Genomic DNA, 16,300 nt, shown 5'->3' on the forward strand with positions numbered 1-16,300 from the left:
GAGGTTGAATCAGTAATCAAAATACTCCCAACCAAGAAAAGCCCAGGACCAAATGGCTTCACTGGTGAAAATTACCAAGTATTTAAAGAAGAATTAACACATCCTTCTCAAACCCTTCCCAAATATCAAAGACTAGTGGACACTATCAAACTCATTTCATGAGGCAACCATTACTTTGATGTTGAAGCAAGACAAGGATGCTATAAGATAAGTAAACTAAGACAAATATCCCTGATAAATATAAATGTAAAAATTTTCAACAAAATACAAGTAAACTGAATTTGGAAGGGATCATACACCATGATCAAGTGGGATTCATTTCTCAGACGCAAGGGTGGTTCAACATATGAAGATCAGTAAATGTGGTACACCACATTAACAGAATGAAAGATAAAAATCATCTCAATGGATGCAGAAAAATCTTTTGACAAAATTCAGTATTCATGAAAAAAACTATCAATAAAGTGACTATAAAGCAAACATAACATAATAAAGTCCATGTATGGCAAACCAATAGCTAACTTTATACTCAGTAGTGAAAAGATGAACTCTTTTCCTCCAAGGTCAGGAACAAAACAAGGGTGCCCATTCTCACCATTCCTATTCAACATAGTACTGGAAGTTCCACACAGAGCAATCAGATAAGAAAACAAAATAATGGCCATCAGACTTGGAAAGGAAGAAGTAAAATTTTTTGTAGATGATGTGATTTTATACATAGAAAATATTGAAGACTCCACAAAAACCTAGTGGATCTAATCAATGAATTCAGTAAAGTCCCAGGATACAAAATCAATATTCACAAATCGGTAATGTTTCTATACACTAACAAATTATTTGAAAAAAAATAAAAGAAATCAATCCCACTTACAATAGTATCCAAAACAATAAGATACTTAGGAGTGAATTTATCTTAGGAGGTAAAAGCTATCTACACTGAAAACTACAGGACCTTGATGAAAATAAATTGAAGACAGAAAAAAAATTGAATGATATCTCATGCTCATGTATTGGAAAAAATTAATATTGTTAAAATGTTCATCTGTAAATTTAATGCAATTTCAATTAAGATTCCAACGGCATTTTTTATGGAAATGGAAAAAAAAATAGTATAAAATTTGTAAGGAACCACAAAAGTCCCTGAATAGCAAAAGCAATCATGTGGAAGAAGATCATAGTTGGAGGCATGATACTCCCAGATTTCAAACTATGCTGAAAGTCTACAATAATTAAAACAGTATGATATGGCATAAAAAATAGACACATAGACCCATGGAACAGTGTAGAGAGCCCAGAAATAAACTGCCACCTCAACATTCAATTGCTGCTTAATAAGGGAGCCAAGACTATGGTAAAAGCACAGTCTCTTCAGGAAACGGTGTTGGGAAAACTGGATAACCACATGCAGAAAAATGATATCGGACCCCCATCTTACACCATTCATAGAAATTAACTCTGAATGGATTAAAGACTTAAATAAAAGACCAAAGAAGCAAGTCATTATCTTGAAGAGACATTTGGGAGTTCCCTTTTGGTGAAGCAGGTTAAGGATCTAGCATTGTCACCAGAGTGGCTTGGGTCACTGCTGTGCCGTGAGTGCAGCAGCCCCCCCACAAAAAAGTAAGAGTGATATTTGTACCAACATGTTCATTGCAGCATTATTTACAATAACCAAGATGTAGGGGAAAAACCTAAGTATCGATCAACGAATGAATGGATAAATAAAATATGGCATATGCACACACACACAATGTAATACTATTCCACCATAAAAAAGGAAATCTTGCCATTTGTGATAACATAGATGGACTCTGAGAGACAAATACTGTATTATCTCACTTATATATGGAATCTAAAAAAACAAACTTACAGAAATAAAGATTAGATTTGTACTTTTATAGAAGCAGGGGTTTGGTGGGGGAATTGGGTAAAGGTTTTGAAAGGTATAACCTCCAGTTGTAAGGTAATAAGTTCTGATGTAATGTATGACATGATGACTTCAGTTTGATACTGTATTACATATTTGAAAGTTGCTAAAAGAGTAAATCTTGAAGTTTCACATCACAAGGAAAAAAACTGTTAACTGTGAGAACATTTAGTAAACTTACTGTAGTGATCATTTCATAATATATACATATATCAAATCATTATGTTGTATACTTTAAACTTGTACAATGCTGTATATCAATTATATCTCAATAAAACTAGAAGTGAATATTTTCTACCATTCCTACATTCTCTAGTAAGTGGAGAAAAAAAGAGAACTTGCTGATCTATTTTTATAAGGTTAGCATTATCTTGTTACCAAAAGTAGACAGGAACATTATAAGAGAGCATTTTTTAATTTATTTTTTATTTATTTGCTTTTTTGTCTTTTGTCCTTTTAGGGCCACAACTACAGTATATGGAAGTTCCCAGGCTAGGGATTTAATCAGGGCTGTTGCTGCCGGCCTACACCACAGCCACAGCAACACCAGATCTGAGCCACATCTGCGACCTACACCACAGCTCACAGCAACACCGGATCCTCAACCCACTGACCGAGGCCCGGGATTGAACCTGCAACCTCATGGTTGCTGGTCAGATTCATTTCCACTGCACCACAATGGGAACTCCAATAAGAGAGCATTTTAGACTGATAACTATCATGACAATGCATACAGAAAATTTTAGCGTATTGATATATCATTCTCCACAATATAGAGAACAGTACATAATGACTAAATAGGGTTTATCCTCAGAATTTAAGATGAATTTAAGATTATTTAATATTAAAAGCCAACAAATCTAGTATATTATTTCACCAGGAAAAACAGGAAAATAAATAACCAATTAGTATATGAAGGAAAAGCAACTGGCAAAACTCAACACTCATTCATGTTAACTTTTAACATCAATGAATAGAAAGTAGTATCCCCAATCTAATAAAGGAAAGCCACAAAATAACCCAATAAATGTTATACTTGATGGTGAAACATTATCCTTATTTGCCTTAAGGTCAGCAGTGAAGTAAGGATACACATTCTAACTCTGTTAAGCAATTTATTGTCGACTCTAGCAAGAGTCATTTTCAAGGAATAATTATCATGATGATTAGTAAAGAAATAAAATTATCTTATTTGTAAAGGGGATTATTATATAAATAAAGTATAAAAAAATCTAAAAATACTAGTACAGATCACAGTTTGTATATCAATGCACCAATTTGAATAATTTGTTCCAGTTCCTGATTTTTATCATTTTACTGTAAAAAATACATAAATATAGATATACTATAATTTTCTTAAGACATGCTCACTAAATTATTTAGGGGTAAATGTGTACAATACTTCAGAATCTCTATCAAATTATTTAGAGAAAAAGCATATTTTTAACTTTTAATTTATTTTGAAAAAATAAACTTCCATCATCCTCTTAAATAGTTTGGAAAGAGTAGAGAAATAGACATAATAATAAAGCAAATGGGGCAAAATATAAGTACATAAGGAATATGTCTAAAGGATATGCAGATGTTTCTTGAGCTGGACTTTTAACTTCTCTGTAAGTTGGCACTTGTTTCAAAATAAACAACCCACAAAATATATTTCTAAGAATATTATGTTGGAAAATAAAAATACTATTGAAGTCTTTAAATATTAAATACATATGAATAAATTTAATAAATAGTGTGAAAAATCCTAATATTAAAAACTAAGACTTTGCTGAAAGGAATTAAAGACCTAAATAAATAGAAGCTAAGCCATTTTCCTAAACTGAAGGTTTAATACTATAGATGTCGCATCTACTCAAATTGTTATAATTTCAATATCATACCAATTAAAATCCCAGCAGAATTTTTTTTAATAGGAACAGGCAAGTTGGTTCTAAGATGCATATGGAAATGCAAAAGACCTGACCATCTAAAACAATTCTGAAAATTAAAATAAAGAAACATTGGAGAAGTTGCACTACATGATTTCAGGAATAACCAGAAAGCCACAGAGACTGATAGATTGTAGTGGAGGTATGAGGATACACAAATTGATCGACTGAATGAGTAGTGTTTCCATATTTACCTGATCAATTGATTTTCAACATAGGTGCCAAAATAATTCACTGGGGGAAGTGGTGCTGGAACAATCAATAACCAAATGAAAAATACAAAGGTGGTTGATATTTCTTATACCATATCCTAAAATTAATTTGACACACATTGCAGCCCTAAATCTAAGAGCTAATACTGTCTTCTAGATGAAAAGATGGAATACAACTTCAATATATTGAAAAGGCAAAGCCATCATTTATCATAAGAGAAAAAAATAAATTAGATGTCATCACAATTAGAAACTTCTCATCAAAGACACCATTAGGAAATTAAACAGTAGCTACAGACTGGGAGAAAATATTATGCAAAATGGGTGTCTGACAAAGAAATATATACATTTCAATAATAAAAGACAATCCAATGAAAAAGTCAAAAGATGTGAATAGATATTTATAAGGAAGTTTAAAATGCATGAAAAAGTACTTAAAATTGTTAGACTTTAGGAAAATACAGATCAAGACATAATGAGGTGAACCTTTAGAATGAATAAAATTAAAACAACAAATACAGTGATAGTATTAACTGCTGATGAGGATGTGGAGCATTGCAAATCTCATTCTCTGTGGGTTGAAGTGTAAAATGGAACTACTTTAAAAATAATTTTACAGTCTTGAATAGAGTTAAAAACACATATATAAACAAACACACATACATATGTCCCAGTAACTCCATTCCTAGACATTTGCATGAGAAATAAAAAGCTGTGTCTACCAAAGAATTTTTTTAAAAATATCCTTAGGGAAACTTTATTCACAGTAGCTAAAAACTATCCAATTGTTCATTAACAAGATATGGATAAACAAAATGAGGCTTATCACTACAATGGCATTCCACTATGCAATTTAAAAAGAAACAGAATGGTGCTATGCTCAACATAATGAAGAAATCTCAAAAACATGTGGTATGAAAGAAGCGTCTAACAAAAGAGCACATAATACATGATATCAAATATCTGAATTTCTAAACAGACAAAACTAATCTATGGAGAAGAGTTCAGAAGAGTGATTACCTTTTTGGAACCTCTGTGAAGAAGCTTGAGAAAACGTATGAAGTCTTAAAGGCCTTATATTTTGATGAGATATAAATACATTTATCAAAAAACATCACGTACATTAAGATCTATACATTTTACTATATGCAAATTACACCAATGTTTTTAAAACATATTTTTAAAAGGTCTGTAAAAGATAGAAATAAAGAAGAAAACATTTATCTGTGATTAGAATAATGAGCATAGATGTGGAAAACAAAGTAGATGAGCCAGTCCTTGACTCATTGGTTTTACTGATGTTCTTTACATTTAGCTGTTATTCATTAGATAATATATTTCAATTATCTTCTTTCATCTGGCTAGCTTATAGACTGACCAGGATTTCATCATGTATTTGTTAAAGTGTTGTGCATGTTGTCTTATTCAAATGATTACTAAGTTATTTAAAAAGTATGCAGGGAGTTCCCTGGTGGCTCATCGGCTTAAGGATCCCATATTCACTGCTGTGGTTCAAGTCACTGCTGTAGCATGGGTTTGAACCCTGGCCCAGGAACTTGTATATTTTCTCGTTATAGAAAGCCCATCATCTTATCTATATAGGGGTAATTTATATAGGTAAAAATGCTTCTTTAGAAAAGATGTAGGAACCTCATCATATTCTTGACTTGATACCTTATTGATATTCTATTTCTATTCCATTTATGGAATAGAAAAGATTTTACTTTCTGCTATAATTGAAATAATAGGACAAATAATTTCATGCGAAATTTTAGACCCTTATGGATTTTAATAAAAATTAGTGATACTTGAGCAGTAACATTGCTATGTTTTGGTATATCTGTGTTTTAGGGATATCAAGGATGATTATTGTTGAAGTGTGGGTAGAAAACCAAGGGATGATTTAGTTAGATGTTTTTCTGATGTCTGTTTATAAAGAAACTCTGTTGTAAGTAAAAGGCCCTGAAAAGAGAGAATGGTCAATTGTAAAGTAATAAAAATACAGCTTTATAAACAGAAATTGGTTTAAAAAAACTGTAATAAATTATTTTTATTATTTACAATTTGTATAGAAATAAAATCTCTAATATATTATTTAGTTTTCTTCATTTTAATCCTTCTATTATGAAATCATTTTTTCTAGAAAGCCACAAGATATTTTGTTTCTACATGTAAATAGCACTACTGTTTATGCCTGCATTACATTATTATTTATATACAACATATTTAACTTTGGTTTAAATTAGTCTAATTTTGCTTTTTGAAATATAATTTTGGTTCTGACACTGTGGATGATTATTTGAGGATACTTAAAATTTTGTCATTTCTAATGTTTAATTGTTTTCCCCAAAGTGGGAGAGGGAGATAACTATGGTAAAGAGTGAATGGAATGTCGTCAGAATGTTCACTTGTACATTTTTTTATTCCTGGCCATTTGCCTGGTTTTTTGCAAGGACTTATAATTTTGTTTCTTGATGATGCCTGGAGGTGAAAAGAGACAGTGTCTAGTGGGTCAGAACAGTTTGAATGAGGTAATAAAACAGAGCTGGAAGATGATCTTCTGTCTCCTGTGAAGTACTACTGAGAATTCTGAAGGAGTTCACCAAAGAACTGACTTCATAATTAAAATATCATTTCGTCCCTGTTCTCTACTTACTCATTCAGTTTAAATCAATAATGACAATGTGATCTCTCATGGTATTTGATAAGCTGAAGGGAGAAAAAAATGTCTGAAGGATAACAGTGTAAAACAAGTTAAATTGATGTGTGCTCATTTTGGTCTTCAGATGCTTCATGGAGTTAATTATTTTGTTTCAGAAATATGAGATGACATCAGATACATGGCTCTTTAAACAGGTATGGTACAGGTGGTCTCTTTGTGTCCCATTTTGTCCATTATTTCCATCCTATTCATTTGTTTGTTATGTAAAATCTTTTCTCAAAAGTCATTTCAGTAATATGAATTTAAGGGTTTGCTGTGTTTGACTCAGTGAATCTTTTCCATTAAATATTTACGAATTGGGAGTTCCCATTGGGATCAGTAGTAACAAACCTGAGGTTCAATCCCTGGCCCTGCTCAGTGGCTTAAGGATCCAGCATTGCCATGAGCTATGGTATAGGTAACAGATGTGACTCAGATCTGGTGTTATTGTGGCTGTGGCATAGGCCAGCTCTACAGCTCTAATTCGACCCCTAGCCTGGGAAACTCCATATGCCCTGGTGCATCCCTAGAAAGACTAAATATATAAATATATATATTTGTGACTCAGGCCTCTATGACATCATTTGTGAAAAGGTTACTTCTTTTTTAAAATTTTTTATTATAGTTGCTTTACATGTTGTGTCAATTTATGCTATACAGCAAAGTGACCGAGTCACACATATACATATGCATATGCACATGCATATGCATATACATATACACATATTCTTTTTATCATATTATTTTCTATCATGTTCTATCACAAGTGATTGGCTATATAAGACATACATTATAGGATAACTATCAGGATCCATTGTCAGGATTATTCATATCAATGAACATTTGTGTGGAAGAAAGAGAAAAAGTTGTGAGCCATTAAAAATAGAAAGCATCAGCATTGTTCAGCTTGCCCAGAATATCGGTTATGTGGAGAGTGTTCAAATAAACATTTCTTCCCCTTTGATATATCCTAGCCTTCAATGCTAGATTGTGACATCATTGAGGCTGGAATCCAGATAATTCCAGCAGAGTAACTTACCAAATATCTCCACAGGGTGATTTTCTTCTGGATATTTCAGAGAGAAACACAAGTGGATTATTCAAATATAGTTGAACCCATTTTGCTACTAACTTCATCACTGCTTTTTGCAAAGGGAGGTGTTCTGTTTGGCTTGTTTGGTTTTGATTTGTTTTGTTCCTTACAGTGATCTTTTATTTTATATTCTCTCCCTAGGTGTCATATACATCTGTGGTTTCAATTACCACCTCCAAATGGATAGCCCCAGGCAACTCACTTCTCTGAGTTCTGAAATATCCAAATTCATGCTTGACATCTTCTCCTAAATCTATAAAAGTAACTGCACCCTCCACAAGTTCAAAATGAACACTCTCCTCCTGCAGTTAGTCTGTGTCTTCTGATCACAGGAGTCAATGACATATTTATCCATCCAGCTATGTAAATCAAAACCTAGTGGTCATTTTTGACACTTTCTTATCCTTATCTGCATATGTTATTCATCACCAAGTTATTCTGGTTTTTACTCTCAAAGACCTCAAGTCAATTTCATTTTCTCTAATTCATAAACACCATTCAGGATCAAACTAGAGGCATCACAGTTCCTTCTCAATTGGTGAACTCCCAACCCCTTAGGAACCTGCCAATCTGTTCTCCCCATTGCAGGCTGGGTCAGTGATTTTTTCAACATATATATCTGAATGTCACTACCCACAACACCCTCATATTCCCACTCTTACAACTAAAACAACTTGTATCTCTCCTTTTGTTCAACAGATAAAGACCAACATCCTTAAAGGGTCTACAGGGATTAAGTTGAACGTTTTTGCAGCTGTATTTCATACTTTTCTCACATCTTCTCCCTTATATATATATATGTCGTATTCACAGGACCTTTATATGAACTCTTCCTTCTGAACAGAATTCTCTCAACTACATTTTTATGTGAAGGCCTCTCATTTTTTTCAAACCTCATCTTAAATCACTTGCTTCAGAAGTCACCTCCTCTAACCTCCCTAACTAAATCCCATCCCCTAATAAAAGTTAAAGTCAAGTGTCATCTTTGTGTAATACTTATGCAATTAGTTCTGTGATTTTTTTTACTAAGTTCATGAGAGCAGGAAAGTTATTCATTTTTTGTTACCCATTGTAAAACAGATGCTTAATATAGAGTCTGGTTATAAGAAGAGATCCATATGTGCTTGTTGACTACATAAAGAAAAAGAGTAAGAAGGATTGTGAATAGGCTAAAACTTTTCTTGTTTGAAGTATAGGCATGTCTGTCTGTCTGTCTATCTATCATCTATCTATCTATCTATCACCTACCTACTTATAGATATCAATATGAATTATTTAATCATAGTCAATGTACAAAATGAAATGGAAAAGAAATCTTGATTTTTTTTAGTCAATAATGGACAAAATTAAGTTAGATACTGAAAATAAGAACAATTGAAAACAATAACATAATAGATATAGATGTAGTCTAAAATATCTGCATTTTTTTTGTTTGTTTTTTATTTTTTGTATTTGTCTTTTTGCTTTTTCTAGGTCTGCTCCCATGGCATATGGAGGTTCCCAGGTTAGGGGTCTAATTGGAGCTGTAGCTGCCAGCCTACACCAGGGCCACAGCAACGGGGGATCCGAGCCACATCTGCAACCTACACCATAGCTCACAGCAATGCTGGATCCTTAACCCACTGAACAAGGCCAAGGATCGAACCCGAAACCTCATGGTTCCGAGTCAGATTCATTAACCACTGAGCCACGATGGGAACTCCTAAAATAGTTGCATTATTAAACCTATTTTGCTACCATTTTTTATCACCAGTGACATTAATAGTAGTCTAACATACAACAACATAATACCTGTTCTTTTGGGATTATGTTTTCTACATTTTAAGTCTCAAATTTATGAATAGTTAAAGGAAATTTTTTTTAGTAAAGACACCAGTTATCAATTATTCAACAAGAAAATTCAGGGAGTTTGTCACAGTTGACTTTTTCTCTGGATGCTCTAAGGGAATTTCATGAAATACTTAGAATTCAATAAAATGTAAAGGATGAGAATGTGTAATGAGATGAAGGAAATTTCCAAGAAAGGTAGAAATTGAATACAATATTCATATAATGTTTTCTGGATAGTCAGTGAGAATAGTGGAGAGAAGTGGACCTGTTTCCCCTAGCTTTCAAGAGACTTACAACTGGGGAGTTTCCATCATGGCTCAGCAGTTACAAACCTGACTAGTATCCATGAGGATGTGGGTTCGATCCCTGGCCTTGCTCAGTGGGTTAATGAGCCAGTGTTGCCGTGAGCCATGGTGTGGGTCACAGACATACCTCAGATCCCACATTGCTGTGGCTGTGGCTATGGCTGTGGCCAGCGGCGGCAGCTCTGATTGGAACCCCTAGCCTGGGAACCTCCATATGCCGTGGGTGCGGCCCTGAAAAGACAAAAAAAAAAAAAAAAAAAAAGAAAAGAAAAGAAAAGAAAAAAGATAGAGACTTACAACTGGGAAAACCAGTATTAAAAAATGTTTGGTCATGAGGTAGAGTTTGGTATCCCCAATTCATTCTCTGGTGTGTCATAACTACTGATTTGCTTGAGGTCATAAACATGGACAGGGAGATTGGCTCTACCTCTTTGATTGTAGGAAAGACGCTACCTGAAGCCATATGTTTATAACTAGTTATTGTCTAATGATGATGATTTTTAATCCCAGTAATGTATTAGAGATTATAGTCCCCATCTGCTCTTAAAACGAACTATTTCTAGGGTACCAGAATTGGAGGAGGGAGAATAACATAAAAAGACTATGACCAGATATTCCCAATCCATGAAAAGCAATTTATTTTTCAAGCAAAGCACAGAGGGAGAATGCTGAATAAAGGAGGAGCCAATAGTTTGGAGTAAATGTGATGGATTAAAGTGATACAAATGATTTATATATATAGATTTTTTGCCCATCATACACATGCATTCATCTGTTCAGTTATAACCAAGTCACCTACTCTGTCCTAGGCAGTAGAGCTAAAAAGATAAAACTGCAAATTTAGTTTAATTATTACTTGCCTACTGAAGGAAGTCCACCATATAATAGAGTGCACTGCAATCCTTGATTGAGATGAATACAGAATCTCCGAGGAGAGATTTTCTAACCAGGAGGGGCTCTCTAACTAAGGAAATTTAGAAATGGTTTCTGTTCTGAGTTCAAGCTAAAAAAATGAGTAAGATTTACCACAAAAGGACAACTAAGAGTTTGGTCCAAACTGGAAAAAAAAAAAGTGTGCAAAGATGTTCCATAGGGGCAAAAGATGTAATATATGGAATTTATGACTCTATCAGAATTGAAAGGCGATTCATTCTGTCAAGTATCTTGTCAGTATTTAGTGCATGCCTTGTAATGCACTCATCCCACCCTTGAACTGTATTACTTCAGAGTTTTTAATTTATTACACATATCTTATATTTCTGTAAGTGTCCACGAAGTAGACAAAGAAAATAATATGCTTATATTTCCATCATGGGATGTTCTTACTAATGCAGCTAGAATCAGACTCTTGAGTTTATTGAAATAGTTATTAATTTACTTATTCATTCAGTAAATGATTATTAAGTGCTATCTATGTGATAGTCACTGTCCTGGGTGCTGGAGACAGCAACAGTGAAGAATTCAAGGTTCCTGCCTCATGGAGATTACATTCTAGAGGAATATTTCTTACCTGCCTACATCCGCAATACATACACCCATATAAAAACAAATATTTACATGAAGGAAATATAGTATGTGAGACAGTATTAGGTGGTATGGAAAAATAGCAAGTAGATAAAAAGGGGATGAGAGATTTAGATAGAGTTTGATGATTTGGCTTCCTGGATCACACTTCACATGGGGTAATCAGGAAACACCTCACTGATAAGGTAGGCATAGAACAGAGATATGAAAGAAACAAGAGAAAGAGCCAGGAAAAGGGGAAGAAAAGTGCAAAGCCCCTAGAGCAGGAATATACACAATGAGGAAACAGGAGAAAGGAAAATAAGATCAGAAAGAGAGTAGAGTGTCAGGTCATCTAAAGAGCTTGTAAGTCATTCTGAAGACCTACTGAGGAAGCCATACCAAAGCTTTTCTTTATACTGTGTGTATAGTGACTCTCACTAATCAAAAAGAAAGTGCTCAATGTTTTGTTAGGTAAATCTATTTTCTTAATGTCTCCCCTGGAGCAAGAGAAAGCAATCTATATGTATAGCCTCTATCATTTAATTTTTAAAAACAGTTATATTGATTTAATATGCTGCTAGAGTTTAATTAGAAAGAATCATCAAATGGGCTTCTGTGTTCGTTTGTGAAAGGCTGAGCAGGGTGTATGGGAAGTTTGAATTAAATTATTTTTAATGGACTCCTTCCAATTTTTTCAGGCTTTTCATTTTTGTATTTACAGTAAACTCATGGATCCATTATCAGAAATGTATCTTCAATAACTTGAGTTGCTGAGTAAAAGGTTTCAGAAAAATATGTTAAATATTATACATTATAAAATTTTATAAATTAAAAAAATGATTTTGATAAACTAGTGCAGATGCTCACATTTTCTTTATTTTTGAAGGATAAATTTCTAAACATAATTATATCTTCTGTGAAAACAAAAAAATTCTTTTATGAGACAATTTAAAGAGAGTCTTTAATCTTAATTGTGAATCATTTTTATCCAGCATACAGGAAACTTGCCCCTGCATCTTACCACTCAAACACACATATGTACAATGCATTGAGTTCACTTTAAAAAATACTATCATACTTTGACCATTTTTTAAAATAAGTTGACCATTTACCAAGTTAAACTGAAATCAATTATTTGTCAAATCCATACATGTATTAGCAATACTGGCAGCATAATTTTCATGTGCCCTTTTGAGATTGTTATATGCCTTCTCTGTTTTAGAACGAGGAGCCCGTGTTTTCTAGAGATGGCAGCAAATTCTTTATGACAGTTCCTGTTAAGCAAGGGGGCCGTGGAGAATTTCACCACATCGCCATGTTCCTGGTCCAGGTAAGTGCCGGCTTCTTTCCTTAGTTTGGTTTCATTGCCGTCATGTTCATGATGGCCATTTTCTACATGTATAGTTAATGCCTGTGAAGTGCATCCAACTAGGAATGTTTCAGAAAGAGGATCCCCATCCATAGCCTTAAATTCAAGCTGTACACAAAACATTCTCAACACTCAATAAAATTGAGTGAGCTACACATGTGTGCTATGAATTGAGGGCCTTGGATATAGAATTTAATAAATGAAATGTACCACAAAAACCTTAGGAAAATCCACAGAAGATTCTTCATTCAACAAGTATATATCACCTGTTTGGTACAAGTAATATTTTCAAGTTGTTATAAGAATCTTAAATATCTGAAGCAACCTAAATGTCCATCAGAAACTTAATAGTTTAATAAGTTATGGTACACCCACACCAGGAAATGCAGTGCATATTTTTAAAACCAGAACAAAATAGATTTTTTTTAATGTGTTGTCAAAGATACAAAATCTGTGTTATATTTTTATGGACTTTTTGAAAAAAAACAGGGTAAAAGGTTATTTTTTCCTCTACACTTCAAATGAATGTTAATCAGTTTATACAGTTTTATCTAATTATAAAAAGAATCAGTGAATTCACCATAGCGATTTAAATATGGTGAGGTTAATGAGTCAATTTGAATCTGCCAGTAAAAATATTCATGAGAAATAAAGTTTCCTTCAAAATTGAATATACATTGATAAAAGATAAGGCTAAAACTTTTAAAGATAAAACATTGTGGATAAATTGGAATCTTTCATGAGAGATTTGCAAACAAACTAGCCGAGAATCAATTTCAGACTTACTAAGTATAGAATAAATATAAATATGGCAAAAGATCCCTAAGCAACCTGACTGCTTTTATGTTCTTAGAACTTTTAAGTCTTGTGCAGATTCTCCAGGTTTTATCATTATCCATATACATATTTACATTGGAGAGCTCAGTACCTTGAATTCTTAAAATCTGCATCAGTAGCTTAAAAGGTAATACTTGTGCAAGATCTGTACTGTTAAAGTAATTGTCATGATTTTAACATTAATTTCGTCAAAGCTGAAATAAATAATTTGACCATCCATAATTTTCACAATATAGGTATAGATTAATTTTTATACTATATCATTAATTTGGAAAAAAATAGGTTTGTAGACTAAATACAGAATGTGATCACATTTATATATTAAATAAATAAATGCATTTATATATGAATAAAGTATTTTGGTGACTATATTCAATTATTAAAATAATCTTAGACAGATGGGATTAAAGGAATTTTTTTTTATGTGAACTAGAGGAAACTTCACCAGCAAATTGACTCAATGAACTTTTGCTAGGTAATCATAAATATGTTTTCATAAGTACTGGGGAAGGATTTTGGCCAAAAGAATCAATCACTCTTTCCAAATCTTACAATTGACTGTGACATCTTATTGAATTTTTAAATATCAGTACAAGAAGCTATGTCAAACCCAGATAGTCAAAATTATATACAAATTGTGACTATTTATAAGATATAGTGAAGAGTAGAGAAAGATGTATAACACATCTATGTATATACAATTCTGAGAAGATGATCTATTCAGTAAGGTAAGAAGAGAAATGGTGTCTTTTAAAAAGTGTGGGGTTAGCAGAGCCAGGGTCAGGCATGAAGATGGTGGCACATAGGAAATGATATGTTTGTACACCTAACAAAAGTTTCTTTATACGCTTTGGGAGGAAATATCTCTTCCAATCAAACCCATCTGACATGCAGCCTAATTCATTATTTCTGAAATGTTCGGAGGCACAACTTCACAGACCAGATGTGCTTACTTTGTTCCTCTTCCATATGGAGATTATAACAAAGCTTTCATTGAAGTAGAAAATGTTTTGATCTACTCTGGTTGCAGTTCAGAGAATTTGTGGTTTGCCTCACTGAGAAATAAACATGACTGCATGATTATTTATGGATATTTTGGCAATGTGGCTAAAATTAGCTTACATTGTTAATGAATCAGAGGTCAGGTAAATACAACTTATACCTAAGTTTACATACACACACAGTTTTAGTAAGTAATTTGAATCATCTTGCTTTTTTTTTTAAATAGCTAACAAAAATCTCTTTTATGAATTGTTTGATTACCATAATTACCATATTGATGTATATATATACACTGTAAAAATTTGTAAAATTCTAAACTCAATAAACTAAAGGAATAAATAAAATCAAATACAACCTTAGCACCCCACACCATCACACTGTAAAAAATTGTATGTATTTCCAATTCCTTTTTACATTAAAAATATATCATTTCTTCTTAAAGAATGCAATCAAAGCACATATGTTGATTTGTAACATTTGCAGAATAATTTATGAACATTATCTTGAATCATTTAATTGCATTCTTAATATTTAATATTATTTGTAAATGCAATTCTAATAGCTAGTGAACATTCTGCTCTAATATACTCTTTTAGAGGAGTTAATTTTCATTATCAAAGTTATTTTTATTTTTGATACTAAAAATTATTCAAGGATATATGTTCTTACCACAAAAGTGTATTTCTAGATATGGAAAGGTACCTATGCACAGCATATGTGAACATATATGTGTTTGTTTAGGTTTAGATATGGAACTCCAAATTGGCCCTCCAAAAAGAGTATAATAATTGACTATCTAAATAGTAGTGCATACCACCAGTAATGGCTTTTTACCCTCTCTTCCTTCCCTTGAGATGCTAGAGGACTCATCTTAAATTGATGTGCCCAGAGAGAGAGAAATGATAGGAAAAGAAGGCTTCTCAGCCAATAGTCAGGAAGACTGCATTTGCAGTACTTGATGCTTAGCTGTATTTGAGAGCTTCCCCATTGACTGAGACTATATTTATTTTTTTGAAGTATCCTACTAAATGAAATTAGTAAAATTTTGTGAACATTTAGCTCTTTCACACAATCAGTAGGTAAACAGAAAACATTAATTAGAGAGCAGAATTAGTCTTCTCAGGATAATTTCATTATAGAAAGTGATGGTTGTCCTTATAGATATGTTAGTGTTTTTTTTTTCCTCATTTACAAAAGTAATACTTATTTTCAAAAAATAAAAATAGAAAAAAATTTGTTTTCCTCCATATTCTTTTAAACATGATTATAATTTTATGTAAACTATGGTATTTTACCCTGTGGTTTATATTGAAATGTTAAAGCATAATTTTCTCACAATGCTAAACAATTTTGAAGAAATAATTATTTTAAATATTAATATTTAGCTGATTGGGTGTATCTAGTTAACCATTATTGTTCAATGTTTAATTTAGTGGCCATTTACTATGATTATAGATGTCACTATACATAAAGCATATTTACATTATGAATTATTTATTCAGTTTTGGTTAACAGAACTAGAATTCCTTCACCAAGAGCAAAATATTTCTGGAATTCTCACCATAGTTCAGCAGGTTAGGGATT

The 16,300-nt window shown here is 32.6% G+C and overlaps 1 protein-coding gene across 1 annotated transcript in view; it reads left to right on the forward strand.

Annotated features, from left to right (window-relative positions):
- The window catches only part of DPP10 (dipeptidyl peptidase like 10), a 113,249-nt gene that overhangs the window by 30,602 nt on the left and 66,347 nt on the right, over positions 1-16,300 (forward strand). The window contains exons 5-6 of the mRNA XM_047772090.1: positions 6,891-6,929; positions 12,731-12,838. Of these exons, the coding sequence (XP_047628046.1) occupies positions 6,891-6,929; positions 12,731-12,838 (147 nt within the window). The remainder of the gene's footprint in view (positions 1-6,890; positions 6,930-12,730; positions 12,839-16,300) is intronic.

Source organism: Phacochoerus africanus, chromosome 3 (assembly GCF_016906955.1).
Source record: "Phacochoerus africanus isolate WHEZ1 chromosome 3, ROS_Pafr_v1, whole genome shotgun sequence".
Lineage (NCBI taxonomy): Eukaryota > Metazoa > Chordata > Mammalia > Artiodactyla > Suidae > Phacochoerus > Phacochoerus africanus.